This window comes from Corvus brachyrhynchos, unplaced genomic scaffold, assembly GCF_000691975.1.
Source record: "Corvus brachyrhynchos isolate BGI_N302 unplaced genomic scaffold, ASM69197v1 scaffold80, whole genome shotgun sequence".
Taxonomy (NCBI): domain Eukaryota; kingdom Metazoa; phylum Chordata; class Aves; order Passeriformes; family Corvidae; genus Corvus; species Corvus brachyrhynchos.
Window position 1 is genome coordinate 14,402,512 of NW_008236769.1, and position 20,744 is coordinate 14,423,255.

Here is a 20,744-nt window from a genome sequence, read left to right on the forward strand (position 1 = left end):
TGTATTCTGGTAATCATTGAGCAAAAACTGTGGTTGAACCAAAGTGTGCCTTTCTGGTAGAAATACCTGGTGTTCTAAAACTCCAGCAGAGCAGCTCTGACAAGAAAGCTACCCGGGCAGAAATCATGATGGGATGTGGTCTGACACCAGTTTGTGTATATATCCTGTTACTCAAAGATGTGTTTGGTATTTTTAATGCTGTACAAATTAATGAATCACATCAGTGAACTCTTGCTTTCTTGCTCCTTGAAAGAAGTAAATCCGAGTTTTAGCTCTTCAGGTCCTGGAGAAAGACTGAGCTTGTACTGCCAAGCTGTAGTTGATGTTTAAACAGGACACTTAAACAGCAGGAGCAAGTGGTTGAAGTCTTGTTTTATTCAGCTGACGAAGTGGCAAATGATTAATGGCAGGTTACAAACATTATTTTGGTTGGATCACAAGCCCACTTGGTAAGAGGGGGAAACATTAATTTTTACACAAATTGTAGGGAAGCTTCCTGAAGTTGGTTGTCATGACAACTCAAAACCAATAAAAATACAACAGGTGGTGAAATTAAATACAGTGCAAGGAAACAAGACGGTACCCGTGCTTTAACGCTTCCAGCCCCTGCCAACAGCTGTTTGAACCCTCAGGAGATCATGGGCTTTCTCTCTGGCACAGAACAGCTGAACTGCCTCCAAAGCTCCAATCCTAACTCACTGCACTTGAGTTGTCCCCAACCCCACAGCACTGGCGTACGCTGTCAAGATATCCACAATCTGTTTGGTTTCTAGGGTCATCCGTGCTTCCGTGAGCCAGTCGTGTGCCACCCTCCTCGACTCTCCTCGTAACTGGTTGACAAACTTGGCTGCCAGCTCCAGATCTCCATGTTCGATGCAGTAGGAAGCGTAAGACAGTAACTTAAACGTGTCGAGGTCATCGGGGCTGAGCTCAGCCGGCGGCTTCAGCTGCTGAGGGTGGAACAGCAGCAGCGACTGCAGGTAGGACAGGAAGTATTGGTACAGGCTGTTCCTCGTCTCGTCGATCATGGCCACTCGTTTAGCCAGTTTTTGGACTGTGTAGAACCGAGCTCTGAGGGCCTCCTCGCTGTACACGCCCCGTGTCAGGGACTCCTGCGGGAGAGCTGCTGTTAAGGCTTCCGTGAAGGCGTTGTTGGAGCAGCTGGCTTTGATGGCCTTCACCGCGCTCCCCAGGGGCTCCATGGGACTGTCCCCTGTGCCTGATCTCATGCAGTATTTGAGCGCTTCCACAGAAAGCCACAGCTGATGGGCCTTCCTGGCCTCCTCTTCTGCTACTGCGTGACCTGCAAGGGAAGCCAAGAAGGGACTCTCAGTTGGGGCACACGTGGCTTTGAGCACAAGCAGCAACAGCCATCCCTCTCCACCCTCTGCTTTCCAAAGCAGCTGCCTGCTCAACACATGCTCTAAGGCAAGTCTGTCCCACAATTCAGAGCAAGAACAAGACAACTTCTGGAAGAACCACCTTGCACTCACTCGTCTGTGAGTTGCTGGGTGCTCAGCAGTGTGGCAAACCCAGGCCTGTGAGCAGTGTGCCTAAGCCTGGGTTTAAACACCCAGGTTTGGGTAAAGGGCCTTTGGGGATCACAATTTTAGTCCTTAACGAAAGAGGAATTCAGTGCTCACTCTCAACTGCTTGCTCAATTCCCTTGAGCCTGGCGTAGGCAGTGTTTATATCCAAGGTGAAGTTGTCGAGCTGTTCCTGAGTAAGGCGTCTGAACTGCATCTCCTGTTCACTGAGCTTCTCTGATAGGTTCTGGAACAGAGTGCAATGCGTCTATCAGATCGGGAATAGCTGGTTAATTACATTTACCTTATTTTTAAGATACATTTCTATAAATCTCTTGTCCTTGCTAGGGCCAATACATACCGTAAATACAATGTACCAGTAAGAAACCTTATTGGGGTGAATTTAACGGTTACTGCACTTGTGTCAAAAATTTGTCACCTATAGCAAAAGCTTTTCAGACCAGTGTGACTAAAACCTACACATTGAGGCACTCTGTATCACCTCAAAGTAAGCTTGCTTCCCTCCCCAGCCCCCATTTCAATCCCCTGGAACATGGTTCAAGACTTGTTGCATGAAACATGTGCTTTACAAGGGCTTAAATATCCCTTTAATTCCCCTGGGGACATTTCGTCCTTACCTGCTCAAATTCCACCTTCAAATCCTGCTCCTGGATCTTCAGGACGTCTCTGAGGTGGTCGGTGTGGGCAGCAGCCTGGCGCCGGAGCTGGGTGCGCATTTCATTCTCCATCACCTCTCGCACCTCTTCCACCTGCACACACACGAGGGGGGTTACTGCACCACTGCTGCTCAGCTGCTTGTCACACACTGTCACAGTATCACATCAGTGATTACTGAGGGCACACCTTAGAGCAGTGGCACTGACAGAGCCTGGCTTTCATCTTAAAGACCTGCTGAGGTCCAGCTTTATAGCTGAGCCTTTCCCTAAAGATGTTAAGGAATAGATTTGTGGTCCACCATGTCAGTAACTGCTGGTTACTCAGTAGGCACTTAGTGCAGCTATCAAAACAGTATCTAAAAAATACAGTAACACGTCAAATCACAAACTCAGGTGTTTATAAACCAGCTTCCAAACCAAAGAGACTTTACCGTCTCCCTACATAGCCCTATAATGGCCACACAAGGTCAGATCCAATACCGAAATTCTTGTCTGTGAGGATGGTGAGGCACTGGCACAGACTGCCCAGAGAAGCTATGGCTGCTCCAGTCCCTTCTCGACATCATGCTGGATGGGGCATGAGCAACCTGGTGTAGTAGAAGGTATCCCTGCCCATGGCAGGAGGTTGGAAGACGGTGATCTTGAAGGTCCCTTCCAACCCAAATCATTTAGGATTTATTTTGACACAGTAATCCTATCTCCAACAGGAGACAAGCAGCTTTACAAAGTCATTCCCTGTATGAATTTTACCATTCTAACTTTGCAGGAGTTTCCTTACTCAACATCTCACTTTCATGTTTAACCTGGGGGTCACCCACGTGAAGTCTCCCACTACTCAGAACATCCCAGTTGTCCCTCTGGGCATTTCCATTAACTCTTCTACCTCCTTTTTGAACCAAAGATTTAACCAGGTGCTTTAGGCCACTTTACCTTCTTATCCTGTTCTAGTTCAATCTCACTTTTGTGACGCTCCAGTGCTTTGGCCACGGCTGCCTCAAATGCTTTTTTGTCTTCAAGTTTCTGCTTCTCCAGGGCGGACTCGATGTGCTGCTGCTCCCTGACGCGCTGCTCCGCCAGCTCCCTGTTCAGCTGGTCAATGCGCCGGTGGGCGTGCGCGATCAGGGAGTTCAGGTCGTCTGTGGACAACTGCCCAGCTAAAGGCAACACAGGGCATGAGCGAGGGAATGGAAAACAGAAACTGCTGCACTGCTCACCTGCCTCCCACTCGAGCGCTCTAGGGCTCACAGGGGTTGTTGACCACTGAGCTTGTTCTAGGGAAAGCTTCCGAGCACTTCAAGCCCTTGACCTGTGCTAATGCCCACCCGAGACCACTTTCTGAACTGTATTTTCATTCCAGGAGAGAAATTATCTTAGTTTCTTCCAAATTATTCGCAGCTACAGTTCACACTTCCATATCCATGTCACACTCAGAGACTGTCAACAGCTCTGTCACTTCTTGGTTTTTACACCACCAAGTATTTCCCTTGTGCCAGCACACAGAGCAGCAGGGAATGTTATTGTAAGGGACAGCCAGAAGTACATTTTCTCTTCAACACTCCTCCAGATCAACTGCTCCTAATCAGATTCCTTACCCCAGATTGTACCGTTCAGGTTTCCCTACTCAGAGGGCAGCACAATTCACAACCACATAGTACCTGGGAGAGGAGGAGGACCCAAGCTACCCCTGCAGCACTGGTGACCTGAGAAGGGCTCTATAGAACGCTGCATCTCATTTTGCTCTGCCTGCCAGCTAAAGCAGCTGCATGGAAAACTGGGAGTACTTGGGAAATCATTCCTGCAGGGTCTAAAGCAAGCAAGATTGCATAGTCCTTCAGTCACCTTGCTGTTGAGTGCTGGAAAAAGACTGGCACAGGAGGACTTGGAGCAGTGATGCTCGTGTCCAGTGGGAAAACTGACCAGCAGCACCAAGCTCAGCTGTTGCATGTAACAGTGTTAGAAACAGATCAGTTTGTGGTTTAAGCCAGGTGTGCAAAATGACTGGAAATGATCCCAAGGCACACCTCACACAACTAAAATGTTCTAGGAATGCTACATTTCACCCCGTTGTTGATACTACCTGTAACTTAGAGTCATGCCCCACACAAACAAAGGACAAAGGACAAAGAGAAGAGATTACTTTCACGGGACCAGAACAAGTGACAGTAACTCACCTAAGTCAGCTATCTCTGCAACAGAAAGGAGACAGGTTGGAAAAGTTAATGCACATTCACTACAGGAAGGCAGACATGCAAAAGTAAAATAGAAATCTAAGAGCTTATCTACAGTGACTTAAATGTGAGACCAAGTCCTTAGGAATTCAGGAAGAACAGTATGTGGAGTATAAAAGTCTCTGTATTACAGGCAAGATGTAGCCCAAGACACCCAACCACTAAAACCACCCTTGGAAACCCAGAGATGGACATTTAAGTTCAGCCAAAGCAAGGAACAGAAGTTTGAAGTAGAAAAGTGCAACAGGACACTGGAAATTTTAGTCTGACTTTTCTAGGTTCTTACACACAGAAGCAGTTGGCCAAGAAACAAATTCCACAGTGGCAGTGAGAGTCAGGGACCCCAACAAATCTGTCCCATGTGCTTCAGTAGGTCACACCAGTAAGAAATGGGGCACATGGAAGCTGCCAAGAGCTTCCCTTTCCTCCCACAGAAGGGCAGTGATCACAAAACCCAAGATGTTCTCCTTTTATCCTGTGCAAGGAAAGGCAGCTCTACCTGCAGGGAGCCTAAATAAGTGATTTTTCTTCAAAACTATTAACACCCCAAAAGCAAACTCCACAAACAATTTGTTAATTTCAGATGTTTTCCCCACATATACCGAGTGTGTGCTTTGCTCTTTTTTAAATGAAAACTGACCATTCCAAAGGTCTGGTGTATTCATTTAGCCAGGAAAATGATTTTGTGCACTAAGGTCCACATTTCTAAAGCATAAAGTAGCATTAAGAAAGTTTGTTGTAATTCTGCATTGTATTCTTCAAGAAAATATTAAGGCAATACTAACACCACTTTTTTTTTTTTCCAATGGCAGTTATCACTTCTATAAAAAAAATCTGTAACTCGGACATAAAGCCTTGACAGCTGCCTCTGAACACATCAGCTAGAGAAATCTGAGATCACATAGTACATTATGTTAACATACTCCCTTGAGTATCTGGGAAAGCTGGGTTTTTTTAGGCAATTAATTTTTTTGAACTACCACAGGCAGTAATTGCTCCATGAGCACACCACACATGGGTTCTGGCAGGAGCTCATCCACAGTAATGGTGAACACATCCCACCTTCTGCAGCTCTGTTTGTCTTTAAAATGAAAGCAGTTAAGGTGAGCGAGGGAACCTGTGGCAAGGAGTGTGCAGGGAGCATTACTGTGGGTGAGCTGACTGTTCACTGCTTTTGTGCAGCACTGAGTTGTTAAAGCTGCATTACTCTGTTAGTTTAATTCAGAAATAAAATGTACTGGAACAGGCAGGGTATGAGCAATGGAATCTCTCAGTTTCAGAGATGATGTAGAAAAACTCAGGGAGTTCTTTATCACCCTGTAACAATGGTGTTTTATAATACCTCTCATCACAGAGTCAACCAAGCATCTGATCACTTATTAACACAGATCTGATCGAAATCTGGAACGACCTGGCTCCTTCCTGAAACACCAGGGAGGGGAGAGATGTTCATACAACCATATGATATTTATCACAGAAGAGCTACATTTTGTGACAATTCCCATACAGCACAGGTAGAACTAATCCTCTTCATAACACCTGCTTTAGATTATTTAATTTAGTTGTGAAATAATTTTCACTTCAGACCAACCAAATACTGTGAAAATTTGAAAATTGGAATGCTGGACATTGAGTGGCCAAGCACTACAAACCACAGTGCACCAAGCATGAGGTAACCCCGCAGTGGGAGACTTACTCATCCCCTTCCAGCCAGGCTTGACATCGGGGGTGATGCTGTCGAGCTCCCGCTGGAACTCCTCTCTGGCTCTAGCCACCAGCTCATGGTACTGAGCCACGATCTTGGCCTCAGACTGTGCTGCCTGAACCTGGAACAAACAACAATGAGATTAATTTGTTTTTCAAGGCAAGGATTGAAATTGAAGGCACATATAATTTAAAGCCAAGCCCTGGGATACCGGCACATATCACCCCCCCCAGCCCAATCATAGGAAAATCACTTGGGAGAGAACAAAAACCCACCCTGTGATATTAAACCTATTGTACACAATAATTATGTGCTGGAACTATCACTAATCCATTTTGCCTCACATGCCCACTGTAACTACACAGCCAGTCCGTAGCCTGGACAGGACCAAGAGTATCTTGAATTCAGTTTATATCTTAAACCATCTCCAGCTCCTTTTCTCTGCTCACAGCCATCATACAGGCCTAGTAAGCGATGCCTGCGATCGCTGCCTTCCTCAGAGAGTTCTGATGTTCCCACAATCGGGCTAAATTCACTCCAAACACACTTGATGAATTACCAGCTGTCCTGAAAAGGGAGATAAATTTCACCTTTACAATTCCTTCCCAGTCTTCTGAACTGCAAAGTGATTTACCCACCAAGTCATTACCAATGAACATTGAACTCCTCCCTAACCTTGTGGTAAATTCACCTTGGAATCAAGTGGGAAGAATTACAAGTTGCCAACAGAAAGGACTGGCACCATCAAGCCACCTGGAGACTCTTTCAAGACCAGGTTCAAGTTCTCATGAAGATCTTGCCATGTGTGATTACTGGCAATATCTACCAGCTCAAAGACTGAGTACAGCTACAAAAGGATGGATTTACACTTTACAATGCACTGGAAGTGGTCACAGCACCAAGCCTGTCTGAGCTCAAGAAGTGTTTGGACAATGCTCTCAGGCACAGGGTGGGATTGTTGGGGTGTCCTGTACAGGACCAGGAGTTGGACTCAATGATCCTGATGTGTCCCTTCCAATTCAACATATTCTGTGACTCTCTGAAATATTTCACCCCCTGCAAGGGATTTGGGAATGGGGGGGTCTGCACAAGTTGCCAAGGAGTCCCTACTCTAGAGACAATTATAATCAGCCTGAGGAAGCTTTACCTTTTTCACCACATTGTCCAAGTCCACAATCATATGATGGAGATTTTCTTCTGCAGTGACAATGTGAGGTTTGGCTCCTGCCAGCTGAGACTTCTTGGCATTCTCGATTACGCCCTTCATCTTCTCTAACTCCTCTCTGAAAAGAGAAGCAGCTGCTAAATGTAACACATAAAGGGCTTATCACCTCAAAGAAAATTTACTTTTTGCTGTTGGTATTCACAGGAAGAACTACTGGGTAACTCTACTGCTGCTTCCTATCTACCAACTCTAAGATGCTTTGACTAAGGATTATTTTTTTCCCACAGCCTGAAACCTAAAGATGTCAGTGTGGCTATTCCACGTAAAATAAGAATTATTTATACTGCAATTAGTACTCAGGATTTAGCTGAAGGGAAGATGGAAGTTCACTGAAAGGAGTTAGTATTAGTAAAACTAGGTTAAGAGTTAGACAGCAGACATTTCCAGCACGTAAGAGCAGCAAGGAAACATTTTTAACAGAGATGGCTTACGCTTGCAGAAGTGTTTTGGACATGGTGACTGGTGGAGATTAATGAGGATGGGAAAAAATTTATAGTGCTCTGTAAAGATAGATTATGGTTTTTTGTAATTAGGAAAGAACTGCTTTCCTTTAGCACAATTGGAAATCAAGGAAAAAGTGAGAAAATGTTCCTTTTCCAAATCCATTCAAATCAATGGAGGTTTCCAATGACCTCATTAGAATAAGGAACAAGCTTTAAAATAAGTTGATTAAGAAAATAAATAAAAGCAAAGATATCCAGTAGAGCAATAGAGAATGAAAGCTGGTGCACGTGGGGTTTGCATTAGCTTTGCTTTAACAATGAAACCTCGATTACACCTCCCACTAATTTTAGTCAGCACCGCAACATCGAAGATAAGTGAAGTTTATAATATGATAGCAACCATGCAGCTTCAAGGATGATGCTACCCTCTCAGCCTCAGAAGTACCAAAGGCTTTCCAGATTTGTTTCTACCCTCATTACAAGGGCATCTTGGAGATACTGTTGTCATTTTATTTCTGCTCCTCCAGTGCCTGCAGACCACGCTCGCAGCACATCAACACAGCTCATACAGAGCCCTGGGCATGAGCAGTGCTCCCATTCAGAATTCAAGTTTTTCTTAGACATGCGCTTAGTGAAAATCTAATTGCTTAAAAGCAATTCTGTGGACACAGGGAACTGCCAAAGGATGCTGCAAGGTTTAATGTTTCATTACAACTAAAAGCAGCTGGTGATGTTACTGACTCAATACACAGAGTGTAGTCATGGAGTCATCCTCAAACGGTTTGGGTTGGAAGGGACTTTGAAGACCATCTTGTTCCACCCCCCTGCCATGGGCAGGGATACCTTCCACTAGACTGGGTCACTCAGAGCCCCATCCAACCTGGCCTGGAACACTTCCATGGATGGGGCAGCCACAGCTTCTCTGGGCAACCTGGTCCAGTGCCTCACCACCCTCACAGGGAAGAATTTCTTCCTAATATCCAATTGAAACCTGCCCTCTGTCAGTTGAAGCCATTCCCCCTTGTTCTGCCCTTGTAAGAAGTCCCTCTCCAGCTCTCTTGTAACCCCTTTAGGTGCTGGAAGGTGCTTGAAGGTCTCCCCAGAGCCTTCTCTTCTCCAGGCTGAAGTCCTTACAATAGGTTTATTATGAACAAAATTATTCAACAATACTAAAGTGACAGTGGATTTTGGTTTTTTTTAATCTTACTTGAACTTATCAGCACTCTACCTAAGTACTAAGGAGATAAACAAGCTCTTACAAGAACAGAACTGTTTCAGACTCTCTGGTACAGGGAGGACTTTGTGTACAGGCATCCACGGTTTACACACATCAAATTAAAATGCTCATGCTAATGAGTATTAAACTGTTTTTTGATTTGGCACAAACAGATCATTCAATATGAACACAGGCGACTCCAGACTTTCTAGAAACTCATCTAGTGTTTGCCAGCCCTGACATGAGCAATGTAACTTATTACTCCAAGACTTAAATCAAGCAACTCACTTGGCTTTCAGAAGGGCGTCAGCAGCTTCATCCACTGCTCTCCTGCGGTCCTTCAGCGCGTCCTCCAACGTGCGCCACTGGGAGGATTTCTTCTCCCCAGCACCCTGGGAAGCAGAGATTCCTCATTAGAGTCATTACAATCACTAAACAAGAGAGTTACCATAGAGTGAAAGCCTACAGAGATTCACGTGTCGCTGAACATTTCCCTCAAACTGAGCACCGTTCTTGTGCCTTTCAACAGTACAGCTGGAAGCTTTACAAGTGATGTCCCTCTTCCAATTTTGTTTTGGTTTTGTTTGATTCTTAACGTTTTTTTTCCTGAGCCACAGACCTCTGTACATGCAGAAGAGCTTACATGAGGATCACTGTATGGTGCACAACATACTGTGGGGAAATCTCCTCATGTACTGAAGTACTTTACCAATACTTTAAAATTGCTTTTTAAACTTAATACTTAAAGTACCGTAATACTTTAAAGTGGGTAATTTTAAATTAAGATTAGTAATTAAGCTTAAAAGCAATCTTTTGAGGCAGTTATTTTACTAACTACTAGATTAACTCTCGAGTACTTGCTTGGTTGCCCACATGTCCCTGCTACTTGATTAACAACTGAATTTTATCTCTGCTCCAGAATTGAAAAGGCAGTGGCAGTTCCACACAACTCCAGCATGAGCACACCAAGACCACAGATGTTATCACTTGTACATCCCCTTCCTATTTCCTGACAAGAAACAAACAATCCAGCAAGAGGATGTTGGCAAAGGGAATAAGTTCAGTGGAATTATTGGGGCGGACAGCGTGACCTTAACTAGGTAAAAAAAATCTTGGGAATTAAAATAAAATTAATTAAAATACAGTGAAAAATCTACTAATGTCTTAACTTGAATTTTTTCCTTGCAGAAAGAAAACAGAGGAGTTGGAAAAAAAAAAAAACCAACTAAACTCAAAATCAAAACTATTATTTGGCTACGCAACATTTCACAAGTGGAAAGATAAGTTAAAACTGTGATAAATGTAAAGGCACTGCAAGAAAAGATTCCAAGTTTATTTTTAACTGAGATTAAAGTTTTGCTGAACACAATGAAAAAGAAAAAATTGTCCCCAGTTGTCCAGTTTACCTCAGAATCATCCATGGCCTCTTTCAGTATTTGGGAATGGGCATTCACTGCTTGCACAGCTGACTCCTGAGCAGTGATAGCCTGAAGGGTTACACGAGCAGTTGTGTTTAGGGCTCCTTCCAGAGTTGCTGCTAGGGCTGGAAAAGAAGTTAAGTCAACTAAACAATAAAGAACTTTATAACTAGTAAAATGACATGTTACATTCTCCGTGTCTCTTTATATTATTTTCCATGACCTAAAAGAGCTGGTCAGTTTGGGAACTAAACAGCAGGCTACAGAGCAAGGTCACCAAAACGCTCTCCTCATTTAGAGCAGGGGTATTAAGGTACAAGTCTGCACTTAGAGCAACACACGACCCAGTGGAACACCTTTCCCATGGGTTTGCAGGTATATCCCATGTTCACTTGTTCTAATGGCTCTTAAGAGAAAACAAGTAAATTTTCCTATCTTCCTTGAACCTCGAAGTCCATTCCAACCTCAAAGTTTCCATTGTTCTTCAATTCTCAGTTACTTCTGAGTGGGTGGAAGAAGCTTCACCACTACTCCCTCTGTCAACTCAGCACAGGGACAACAGCACACACAGGAACAGTGACAGTGTGGACTTACCTGATACCTTCTCTTGCTCCTCTTTGTCTTGCTGGGCAAGCCGGGCTGCAACTTCTTCTGGTGGCCGTTCTTTTATAGCATAGGAACCTGCCTGTTCTTTACCTATTCAGAAGTAAAAAAAGAGTCAAACTGTTTAAGTGAAGAGTCCAAATTAGTGTGCAGAGGTTATTTGTAGGGAAGTAACTTTAACAAAACTGAATTTTATAGTTGGTATCACTTTGTACATCTGACTTCTGCTCAAAGCCATGCTGAAACTACCTGAAGAATCTTTATATCCATAATTGCAAAGGCCATTCTCATAACTTAAAGACAACTGCATGGACACCTCACATGCATTTGGAGACTTTACATTGTCTAGTTACAAAATTACACAAAATTCAGAAGTAAAAGGCAAAGCAAGAAGTGAGAAACACTTATGGAGCCAAGTTTAAATTTCAAGTGAATGAATCTCTGTTCTCGACTATTTTCAGTTCTCCTCTGGCATGCTTACAGAGCCCAACCAAAACAACGAAGGATGAGTGAGAAGGCTATGGTGAATCACTATTAAACTCTATTCCTTTGCCTATGGCCACTTAAATTGCCTTTAAGAGTGAGAATTGACTTAACTAATGCTCTCAAGACCAACAGCAATCTGAACTGAGGGGAAAGCCCAGAGCTCTCAGCCTCAAGCTGCGACAAAACCCATCAGGTCAACTCTGAATAATGCTGATGTTACTCTGCAGCATGTACTTACCCCTGGCATGCTTTCTAAGAAATGTGTTGATACCTAAAGGAATTAATATAATATAATCTCATCTGGAAGAGACCAACATCTAGAGGCTGGTGTCTCTTGTTGAGTTTAATAATAAACACAGTTTCTTCACTTGGCCCTGGGCAGAGATGCTCTTCTGAACAGCAATCAGAAAGCCACCAAGAGCAGAGGCAAACTGGAATGTGCAAGTTCAGTTCAGCATAAAGTCAAGTTTTGCTCTTGTGCTCACACCTATACCTGTCCCAAGCATCAATCTCCGCTTCTCACCGTGTTAAAAATCTATTAACAGATGATGGAAGTTTTCTGCAAAAGGCACAGAAACTCACACCTTCAAACACTGACAAATACCAACACAGAAGCAAGAATGCATGCATGTGAAACTATAGGACTTGGGTGTTCTTTTGAATGATTTTTTTCACCTTCTTCAGTCTGTATCCCCGGAGCTGGCACCGACACGGCCACCCCTGTTGCAGAGATGATCTGTGCTGCAGCCTTGCCTGCTGTTAAACACAGTTGCAGAACACACCAGTTAGTACAGCTGGGGTGACGGGCTCCATCTGCCAGAGGAAGACAGGCCAGAGCATCTTCGGCCAGGGGCCTGCTGAGCTGGTGAGGAGGGGCTTAAACCAAAGCTGCTGGGAGAGGGAACCTTGGAAAAGGAAACCTCACTTCACAGAGACATGGTGGGATGGCTCCAGTGACTGGAACGTTGGAATGGAAGGATGAAGGCTCTTCAGAAAGGCCTGGCACAGGAGATGAGGAGTGTGATCACCCTCTCTATCAATGACCACATGGAGCTCTGCCTGGGGATGGATGAGGAGCCAACCAAGAGTTTATGGGTCAGGATTAAAGGGAGGGCAGGGATAGGTGACATTACAGTGGGGGTCTGCTACAGGCTGCCTGAGCAGGATGACAGAGTAGATGAGGCCTTCCACTGAGGGACCAGCACTGCTGAATAAGGGAAGAGCAAGTGACCTCATCTCCCTGGACTTTTGAAAGCATTTGCCACTGTCCTGCATGACATCCTTGTCTCAAAACTGGAGAGACATGGAGCAGATGGATAAACCACTGGCTGGACGGTCACACTCAAGGCGTTGTGGTCAGTGGCTCAATGTCCAAGTAGACACCAGTGATAAGTGTGCTCCTCAAGGTCAGTTTTGGGAACAGGACTGTTTAACATCTTTGTCAGTGACCTGGGCAGTGGGATTGATGCACCCTCAGCAGGTTTGCTGATGACATCCAGCTGAGCTGTGCAGTCCCACACTGCAGGGAAGGGATGTTCATTCACAGGGACCTGGACAGGCTCAAGAGGTGGGACTGTGTGAGCCTCATGAAGTTCAACAAGACCAAATGCAACATCCTGCACCTGGGTCGGGGCAATCCCAAGCACAAACACAGGCTGGGGGGAGAACAGATCAAGAACAGCTCCCAGGAGAAGGACTTCGGGGTGCTGGCAGAAGAGAAGCTCAAAATGACCCAGTCACGTGCACAGGCAGTCCAGAAACCACCTGTGTCCCGGCTGCATCCCAGCAGGGCAGGCAGCAGGTCAAGGGAGGTGATTCTGCCCCTCTACTCTGCTCTGGTGAGGCCCCACCTGCAGTGCTGCATCCACCTCTGGGCCCCCAACATAAGAAGAACATGGACCTGTTGGATCAAGTCCAGAGGAGGCCATGAAGATGCTCAGAGGGCTGGAGCACCTCTGCTACGGAGTCAGGCTGGGAGAGCTGGGCATGGTCAGCCTGGAGAAGAGAATGCTTCAGGGAGACTTTCTAATACCTTCCAGTACCTACAAGGGGTTACATGAAAGCTGGAGATGGTCTTTTGACAAGGGCATGGAGTGACAGGACAAGGGGGAAGGGCTTCACACTGGCAGAGGGCAGGGTTAGATCAGATGTTAGGAAGAAATTCTTTATTGTGAGGGTGGTGAGGCACTGGACCAGGTTGCCCAGAGAAGCTGCAGCTGCTCCATCCCTTGAAGTGCTCAAGGCCAGGTTGGATGGGCCTTTTGGGTCTAGTGGAAAGTGTCCTTGCCCCCAGCAGGAGGTTGAAATTAGATGATTTTCAAGCTCCCTTCCAAACCATTCCACGGTAAGTGCTATAATGTACTAACAGGGATATAAGACTTAATTTTTTCCTCTGTAGAAACATACTAATTGGATATGGATGTTATTATTTCCAGAAGAAGATGATTTCCTGGATAAACAGCAACAAGATATTAGTTACACATACACAGAGCCATTAGCGATAAACATAAAAAGACATGACAACTGCTCCTCTCTAAACGAGTTCCATTTGATCTGGCTTTACAGTAGCCCAGTAATTATCCAAAATTAAGTGTCTTGTGCTTGCAAGAGCCTCAGTCTCCAGCATCTGAAATTCTCTTTCTGCTGAGTCTCATATCTAAACTATGCAGGTTAGTCATTATTTATCTTAGATTCCAAATATCCTACAAAGTAAACAGATTTCCTAAAAAAATGGGCAAAAAAAAAAGCTAAAGCCATTTTAGGCAAGTGTTATGACTTGGAAAGAAAAAAAGATTAATTCTAAGAAATTACAACATTTACCTTCAACCATTCAAAGGACAATTTTAATCTACTCTAACATATATGATACAAGAGATTATTATGTCATTTGCTTCTTTATACGTAACATTCTATAAATTTACCTCCTTTTTCCTCTGTAGGGCCAGTAGCTTCTGGTTTGCCTATCTGGGATTTGGGACCAGGCTGTTTAGACTCTTTCATTACTTCTGCTACAGATGAGATCTTCAGTGGACCTTGATGGATCTTAAAAAGTCAAAAAATAAGAAATATCATCAGTTTTTCAAACAGCTTGGATTTCACCAATTCCAGTGTAATGGAAAAGAACTTTTCCATATCCAGGTGTCTGTACCATAAATCAGAGCTTCAAAGTACACATGAAAATAGCAGCAAGGCCATCTAATTTCTTGACTTGATTTATAATACAGAATGAATTTTTACAATTTTCACCTCTCCAAAAATGCAAGTAGAGTTGTGGTGGTTTTCGCTATAAACAAATATTTATTAACTTATGCATAAAAAGCAGATAATTTAATGCCTCAAATATTCTGAACACTTCTGATTGCATTGAATGCAGAAACCCTAAGTTTGGCTTCACTGATTTCCTTTTGAAAGCCTTCAGATGCAGGTGGTTGGGGCAGATACCACTCAAACACAGAGTATTGTAACTTTTTATGATATTAATTCCTTAATATCCATTCTGGAAAGTCACAAGGTAAAAATAAAAACATCTGGGTTAGAGCCATGACTGGGGAGGTGATAACTCTGCTGATAAATCTGGTTTGCAAAATTCCCTAGTGCCTGGGAGGCACCAGGAGCCTGGGTGATCACACAAAGTGTAGCTAAAACAAGAAGAGAGAGAATTTTGTTGACTGATATTCCCCTACTCATTAAGAACAGCTTTCTTAAAATCCAATAAAAAGTATTTTGGGTTTCCTGAAGGCCAAAAGGCTTCTGAAAGCTCAGAAAAACCATGGCCAGAGCAGATTTTCAGTATTCTTGATAACTGGGAAGTGTTTCCTTTCACACGCAGGAGCAGAGAAACTTCCAGGTTCAATTTCCAGAGTTGTGCCAAAGGCAGTATCAGATTTTCCCTTCTGCAGGATCGTGCCACTAAGATTTCCAAGGATGATGCTTATACCTAGCTCTGTACCATTCAAATCTTCACTCATTCAAGAATGTTTTCAGTCCTCTTTAAAATAAGTTCATTTAGAGTAAGTTTTGTAATCCTACTACACCACTAACTACACTAAGCCTCTAGTAAAGCAGTTAAATTCCAGCCTGTCAATTGCCTCTCCCTCTCTCCAGTTTATTTCTGAGTATAAGCAGAGCAGCTATTCAGGTGGGATTCTATTAGATTATTTTACTGTAAATAAAAATAAGTTTTACAACCCACAGACTACAATCATAAGATGATAATGGGAAACATACAAGCATCACTTATGCAGCACAAAGTAGTAATTCTTAAACCTTCTCAATTTAAGGAATCTTAATTCTTAGCACACAGCAAAATTAATCAGAATTTGAAACCTAAGGGCAGACACAGAAAAATGAATGTGTGGGGGTGAATGGCAAACACTTACTGGTTTCTTTGGCATTGGTGTGCTGGAAGGTGCAGGGCCAAGTGCCATCTCAAAGAGTTTGTCAGAGTAGGGAATGGCCTTCTCCACACTCTCCCGGAATTGTCTGTCATAGCTGGCATACAGGATGGTTCCACCTATCCCTCCACCCACGAACAGGAGACCTGCACCGACGACTTTGCCTACAGAAACACTGAGGAGGAAAGAAGAGTGAAAGGGATGTAATTATATGGCAAACATCGAACAGTTTGTGAGTCTTCAGCTTACAGCTGGGGACCACCACTCTGTTCCAGGAGCTGCCAACAAACCCAGGACCTGCTCTAAATCACCTTCACCCCAGTACAATACTGGTTAGTGACTAACCCAAAGGTATGATGGCAGCCCACAACCTCCCTGATAAATATTGATCATCTTCATTTTCTTCATCTGACTGAACCAAACAAGGAACACACAAACCCACGAGAGTAAGAGTTACTCCACACAAAAATCCCACTGCCAGGAGTCTGCTCTCATGTGAAACCAAGGAGCAGATTCCCTCTTGGTCAATGCACCAGCAGAACCAGTTCCACCCCCTAAAGCCCGCTACGTACCCGGACTCTCCGGAGTGGGTGGCATATCCGCGGTACAGCCGTGACGGACGGAGTGAGGCTCTCACACACCGGCTGTTCTGCAGGGGGAGGAGGCAGGGGTCAGCAGTGAGCACAGTGAAGCATCTCCCCCCTCAACAGCAGGACTGGGCTGGTTTGCTCCATTGCCGTATCTTGAACGTGTCTGTAGGAAAGCTGGGAGCGGCACTAGGACAGCAACACTGGACTCTTTTCCCTAAACACACGGAGAGCTTTCCCATGTGCAGCTTCCAGGGTCAGGCCTTTTTAAGCAGTCATTAGGAACTTTGAAAAATGAGAAGGAACAAACCTCTACCCAGCTTATTTCTGCATTTACTTTGCTGATTTATGTTTCCTACCTCTGGTCTGGGTTAGTTCAGATGTGCTTCAATCTCACGCACTAGAACGGCTCAGTGTGAGCAGGGCAGAACACAACAACAGCTGTTTAAATGCTTAAAACTATTTTTAATTCTTAAGATATACGAGCAATTCTCCCTGAGCTTCCAAACCAAGACTTCTTCCTTAAAAGAATTAATAACATGTACACTTTGCAGACAGACATCAGATTATAACATAAATTAAATTAGTATATGAAGAATGATATTTTATTATATTCTACTTAACAAAATCCACAGTACTAAGTTTTTTATCTTCTCTGAAGGACTGGTTAAGCTACTCTAAGCCTACAGAAGAAAACACACTGTTGCCCTCAGAGGTTTTTTCCCCACGTGGGAATTACTAACAGGGAAATACAGGACTCATAAGACATTGAAACACAAGGCACAAAAAGAACTTTTCCTACAGTTCAGGTATTTTGCCTTACTGGGAATTTCTTCTTTAAAAAAGAAAAAACTGGGAGATGCTTCACTACAACATAACCCCAGAAGACAAGTTTCTCTATTTCCTTTTGCACATGGCAATAACATGTACAATTTCTGTGGTTTAGGTCCCATCCTTGCCCAGCAGCATAGACAGGAAAAGGCAGGAACACTGCATTCTTATTCTTTCCACAAAGGCAGCCAAAACACTTTTAATTAGTAGCAGGAGCACATGTACAGCAAGAGGAAGCGTGCTCCTCTTACCCCTGAGACCTTCAGGAGCCCTCACTGTGCTCCATGGTTGGTTTTCTGGATTGTGATGGATAGAATGGGCAACAAAGTAACAAATATATTCCGCACTGTTTTTGATTATCTGACTTGACTGCCCCAGGAGCACTTACTGAGGCTTCACTGGTCCTTTCAAGGGGAATTTCACTAATAAAAGCCTCGCAAATAATTTTGTTATCAACTTTTGAACATGCTCCTGACTCTCAGTATATCCCAATTACACTGTGAAGCTCAGGAGGAGCAAAATAATCCAGCATTATGCATACAGCTCAGTTCAATAAAATGAGAAGGGGAAAAAACACTGATTTTCTATTCATCAGTTCAGACTGAATTTCCAGTCCCTTCCAACACTTTAGGATTAGGCTATTTTGCCTGGTGCACCCCTGGAAACAAGCCATCACTTCTGAGCTCCTGGCCAGGCTTTCTGGAGGTTATCCCACCCTGCACCACTGTCACTCCCACATCCTTGCTCGGGCTGGACTTGCCTTCTGGGCCAGCTCACCCTTGTCCCTGCTGGCTAAAACCCCCACTCACACCTAGTGATGGCAAACAACACCAGACCCATTTAGCTCTACACCTTCAGCAAACACATCAGCTCCTGCCCTTGGAGTCACCAAGGCAGAGGAGAACACCTGCTTCTCTTAGCTCAGCATTTATGCTTTATACAGCAGGAAGGGTTTTTTGGAGGGATTATTGATTTTAGTCCAGATGCCCTTTGGACCACATGATCTTTCAAGATCTCTTCCAAGCTGGACTGTTCTAGATTTAGCCAAATCCTCACTTCTATTTATTTTTCATCAAGATGAGAGGAACCAAAACACAGGCCTTCCATCTACGGCATTGGGACCCTCACACATGTAGCAATGGGAGCAATAATTGAACCCAAAACAAGCCCTCACCAACTCCATCTTTCAAGACACTGCAATAAATTTTCACAGCTGGCCAGTGGAAGAGCAAATCAGGAAATCTGTAGGTATCCATGTTTTATGAACAGAAACCCAAGTTCAAATTTCCTCCCTCACATCCAAATACACTAATACCTCCAAAAATCACTGTCTTTTAAAGATCAATTTTTAAAGAAGCATTGTGCTCTTTTGGCCACCATAATAATATTGCTTATATTTGCTGTACCACCATAATTTGGAAACTTGCAGGTAGTTTCTAATCTCCCCTCTGTGTAATTTCCAGGAGTTTGTAAATTTTTAGACCCCTGTTATTTATGTGTAGTAATGCCTCAAAGAATTTGGGAGAAATACATCAGACATGCTTTGCTGTGCCCTGCGAAAGGCAGAAATAAACCAATTTCTGTCATGCAGAAGACAGAAAATTCTTTGGATGAGGCAGCACAGACACAGCAAGGATGCCCACAGCAAGGGCACTGCAGGACAGCTGTTTCTGTTTCTTTCTCCTCCTCCAGCAATTCTGCGTAATATTGGTTTCACTCAACTTCATAAACACTTATTATTTTACATTCGTTATCTACTATTTAATCACCATGAGAATCACTTTGCAGGGCACATCACACCTTCACTCTGGTTAATATTATGAGCCCCAGTGATTTAAGGACATTTAGGGATATCCATGTGAGCTCGCCCTGGCACAGTGCTCAGGGGAGGTGAAGCACAGCAGAACATCATTAAACAAATAAAATCTGCCTTGCAGGTTTATACTTCATGTGTAACTTTAAATAACGATGGACAGGACACACCATCATCTGTTCCTTCAGTCCTTGTTCAACCTCTCTTGAGCACCAGGCTCGAGCATCCTGATCCAGAATTTCTGCAACGTGGAATTCATGCACTTAAACAGAAAGAGCAAACCAGAAACTTTAGAGAAGTTTTTCTTCATTAAGACAAAGGTCAATACAAGAAGAACATCTGACCACAGAACTCTGATTTCCCACCACTCAAGACTTCTGCCAAATATCACACACTTTTACTAAAAGCCTTGTTTCTTTTTAAAGAAAAGTAAAAAAATACTTCAAGCAAGAGAAGTAGCACATGTAGCAGAAAACATTTTTGAAATTGAAATGATGAAGAACCCCTTCTCTCAAAGCCACAACTCCAATTTACTTGCTACAAGTTTAGTGATGTTCCACGCACAGAGCTCACAGTAGGAATGAATTAATAAAGTTTTTCCAGTCTCCACCAGAAGCTCTCTGGTAGAGATAACAAACTTCACAGAGTGTTGTGGCATCTCTGTGTTTGCACAGCTCTTAGGGATAAATTCTTCCCTGTGAGGGTGGTGAGGCACTGGCACAGGTTGCCCAGAAAAGCTGTGGGTGTCCCTGGAAGTGTTCAAGTCCAGCTTGGACAGGGCTTGGAGCAACCTGGTCTAGTGTAAGGTGTCCCTGCCCATGGCAGGGGGTTTGGAATGAGATAGTCTTAAGGTCCTTTCCATTCCAAACCACTCTGTGACTCTTCCACTAAATATTTATAGCCTGATGACCAACTTCCAGCTGCAAACCACCACCCTGCCTGTTCCGGAGCTGTACAGTCATTCCAGACACGTTCTGCTAAAGGCCGAACACATGCAAATGGCCTCAAGTGATAAATATCTGCCAAAGCCTGGTTTCCATCTTCTCAACTTCCAGATGAAACTTTGCACAGCCCGGCAAACCCAGAGCCTTTTTTCAGTGGGCATCAGGTGACCCAAGGACTCTCCAGCCTTATAGAGCAGCAGAGGAAATGCAGCTGCTGCAGTGGGAAAGGCTGGAGCTTTAGAGGGGAGAATGTACAGCTTCTCCTTTGCTAAACCGCGTGAACAGAGGGTAATGAACACTGGGGTGGAGAGCAGGATAAAAAAGTGATCTAATCAGGTTATATTTTATCAGTTAAGAAGGCAGCTGAAATACAAGCTGGGGCCTTGGCAGGGGAGTCACTCTCACCTATAAAACCCTGTGGCGTCCTAAAGTTGGCCTACTACTTTAAAAAGGCTCCACAGCACATCATCATCCTTATCTCTGCTGATAAGGAGAGGCAAAGGTCCAGGACACACAGCACGAGTCCCACGGGCACTTCTGCCCCCGGCATCGCGCGCTGTGTCCTCCTCGTGTCCCAGTGTGCGGACAGAACGATCCCCTTGAACATGAGCGCTGATACCACTCGTGTCCCCACGCTACACACCGGGA

The 20,744-nt window shown here is 44.2% G+C and overlaps 1 protein-coding gene across 1 annotated transcript; it reads right to left on the reverse strand.

The window, feature by feature from the left end:
- Positions 1 to 352: 352 nt before the first annotated feature.
- IMMT (inner membrane mitochondrial protein) lies at positions 353 to 17,625 on the reverse strand. The gene is made up of 15 exons (XM_017727538.1): positions 17,616 to 17,625; positions 16,494 to 16,623; positions 15,907 to 16,096; positions 14,449 to 14,569; positions 12,203 to 12,283; positions 11,033 to 11,134; positions 10,427 to 10,563; positions 9,309 to 9,412; positions 7,284 to 7,419; positions 6,128 to 6,257; positions 4,375 to 4,389; positions 3,134 to 3,357; positions 2,165 to 2,296; positions 1,644 to 1,773; positions 353 to 1,303 (listed from the first exon to the last, which is right to left on the reverse strand). The coding sequence occupies exons 1-15, from the start codon at positions 17,623 to 17,625 to the stop codon at positions 696 to 698; spliced, it is 2,250 nt and encodes a 749-aa protein (XP_017583027.1). The 3' UTR covers positions 353 to 695.
- Positions 17,626 to 20,744: the final 3,119 nt, after the last annotated feature.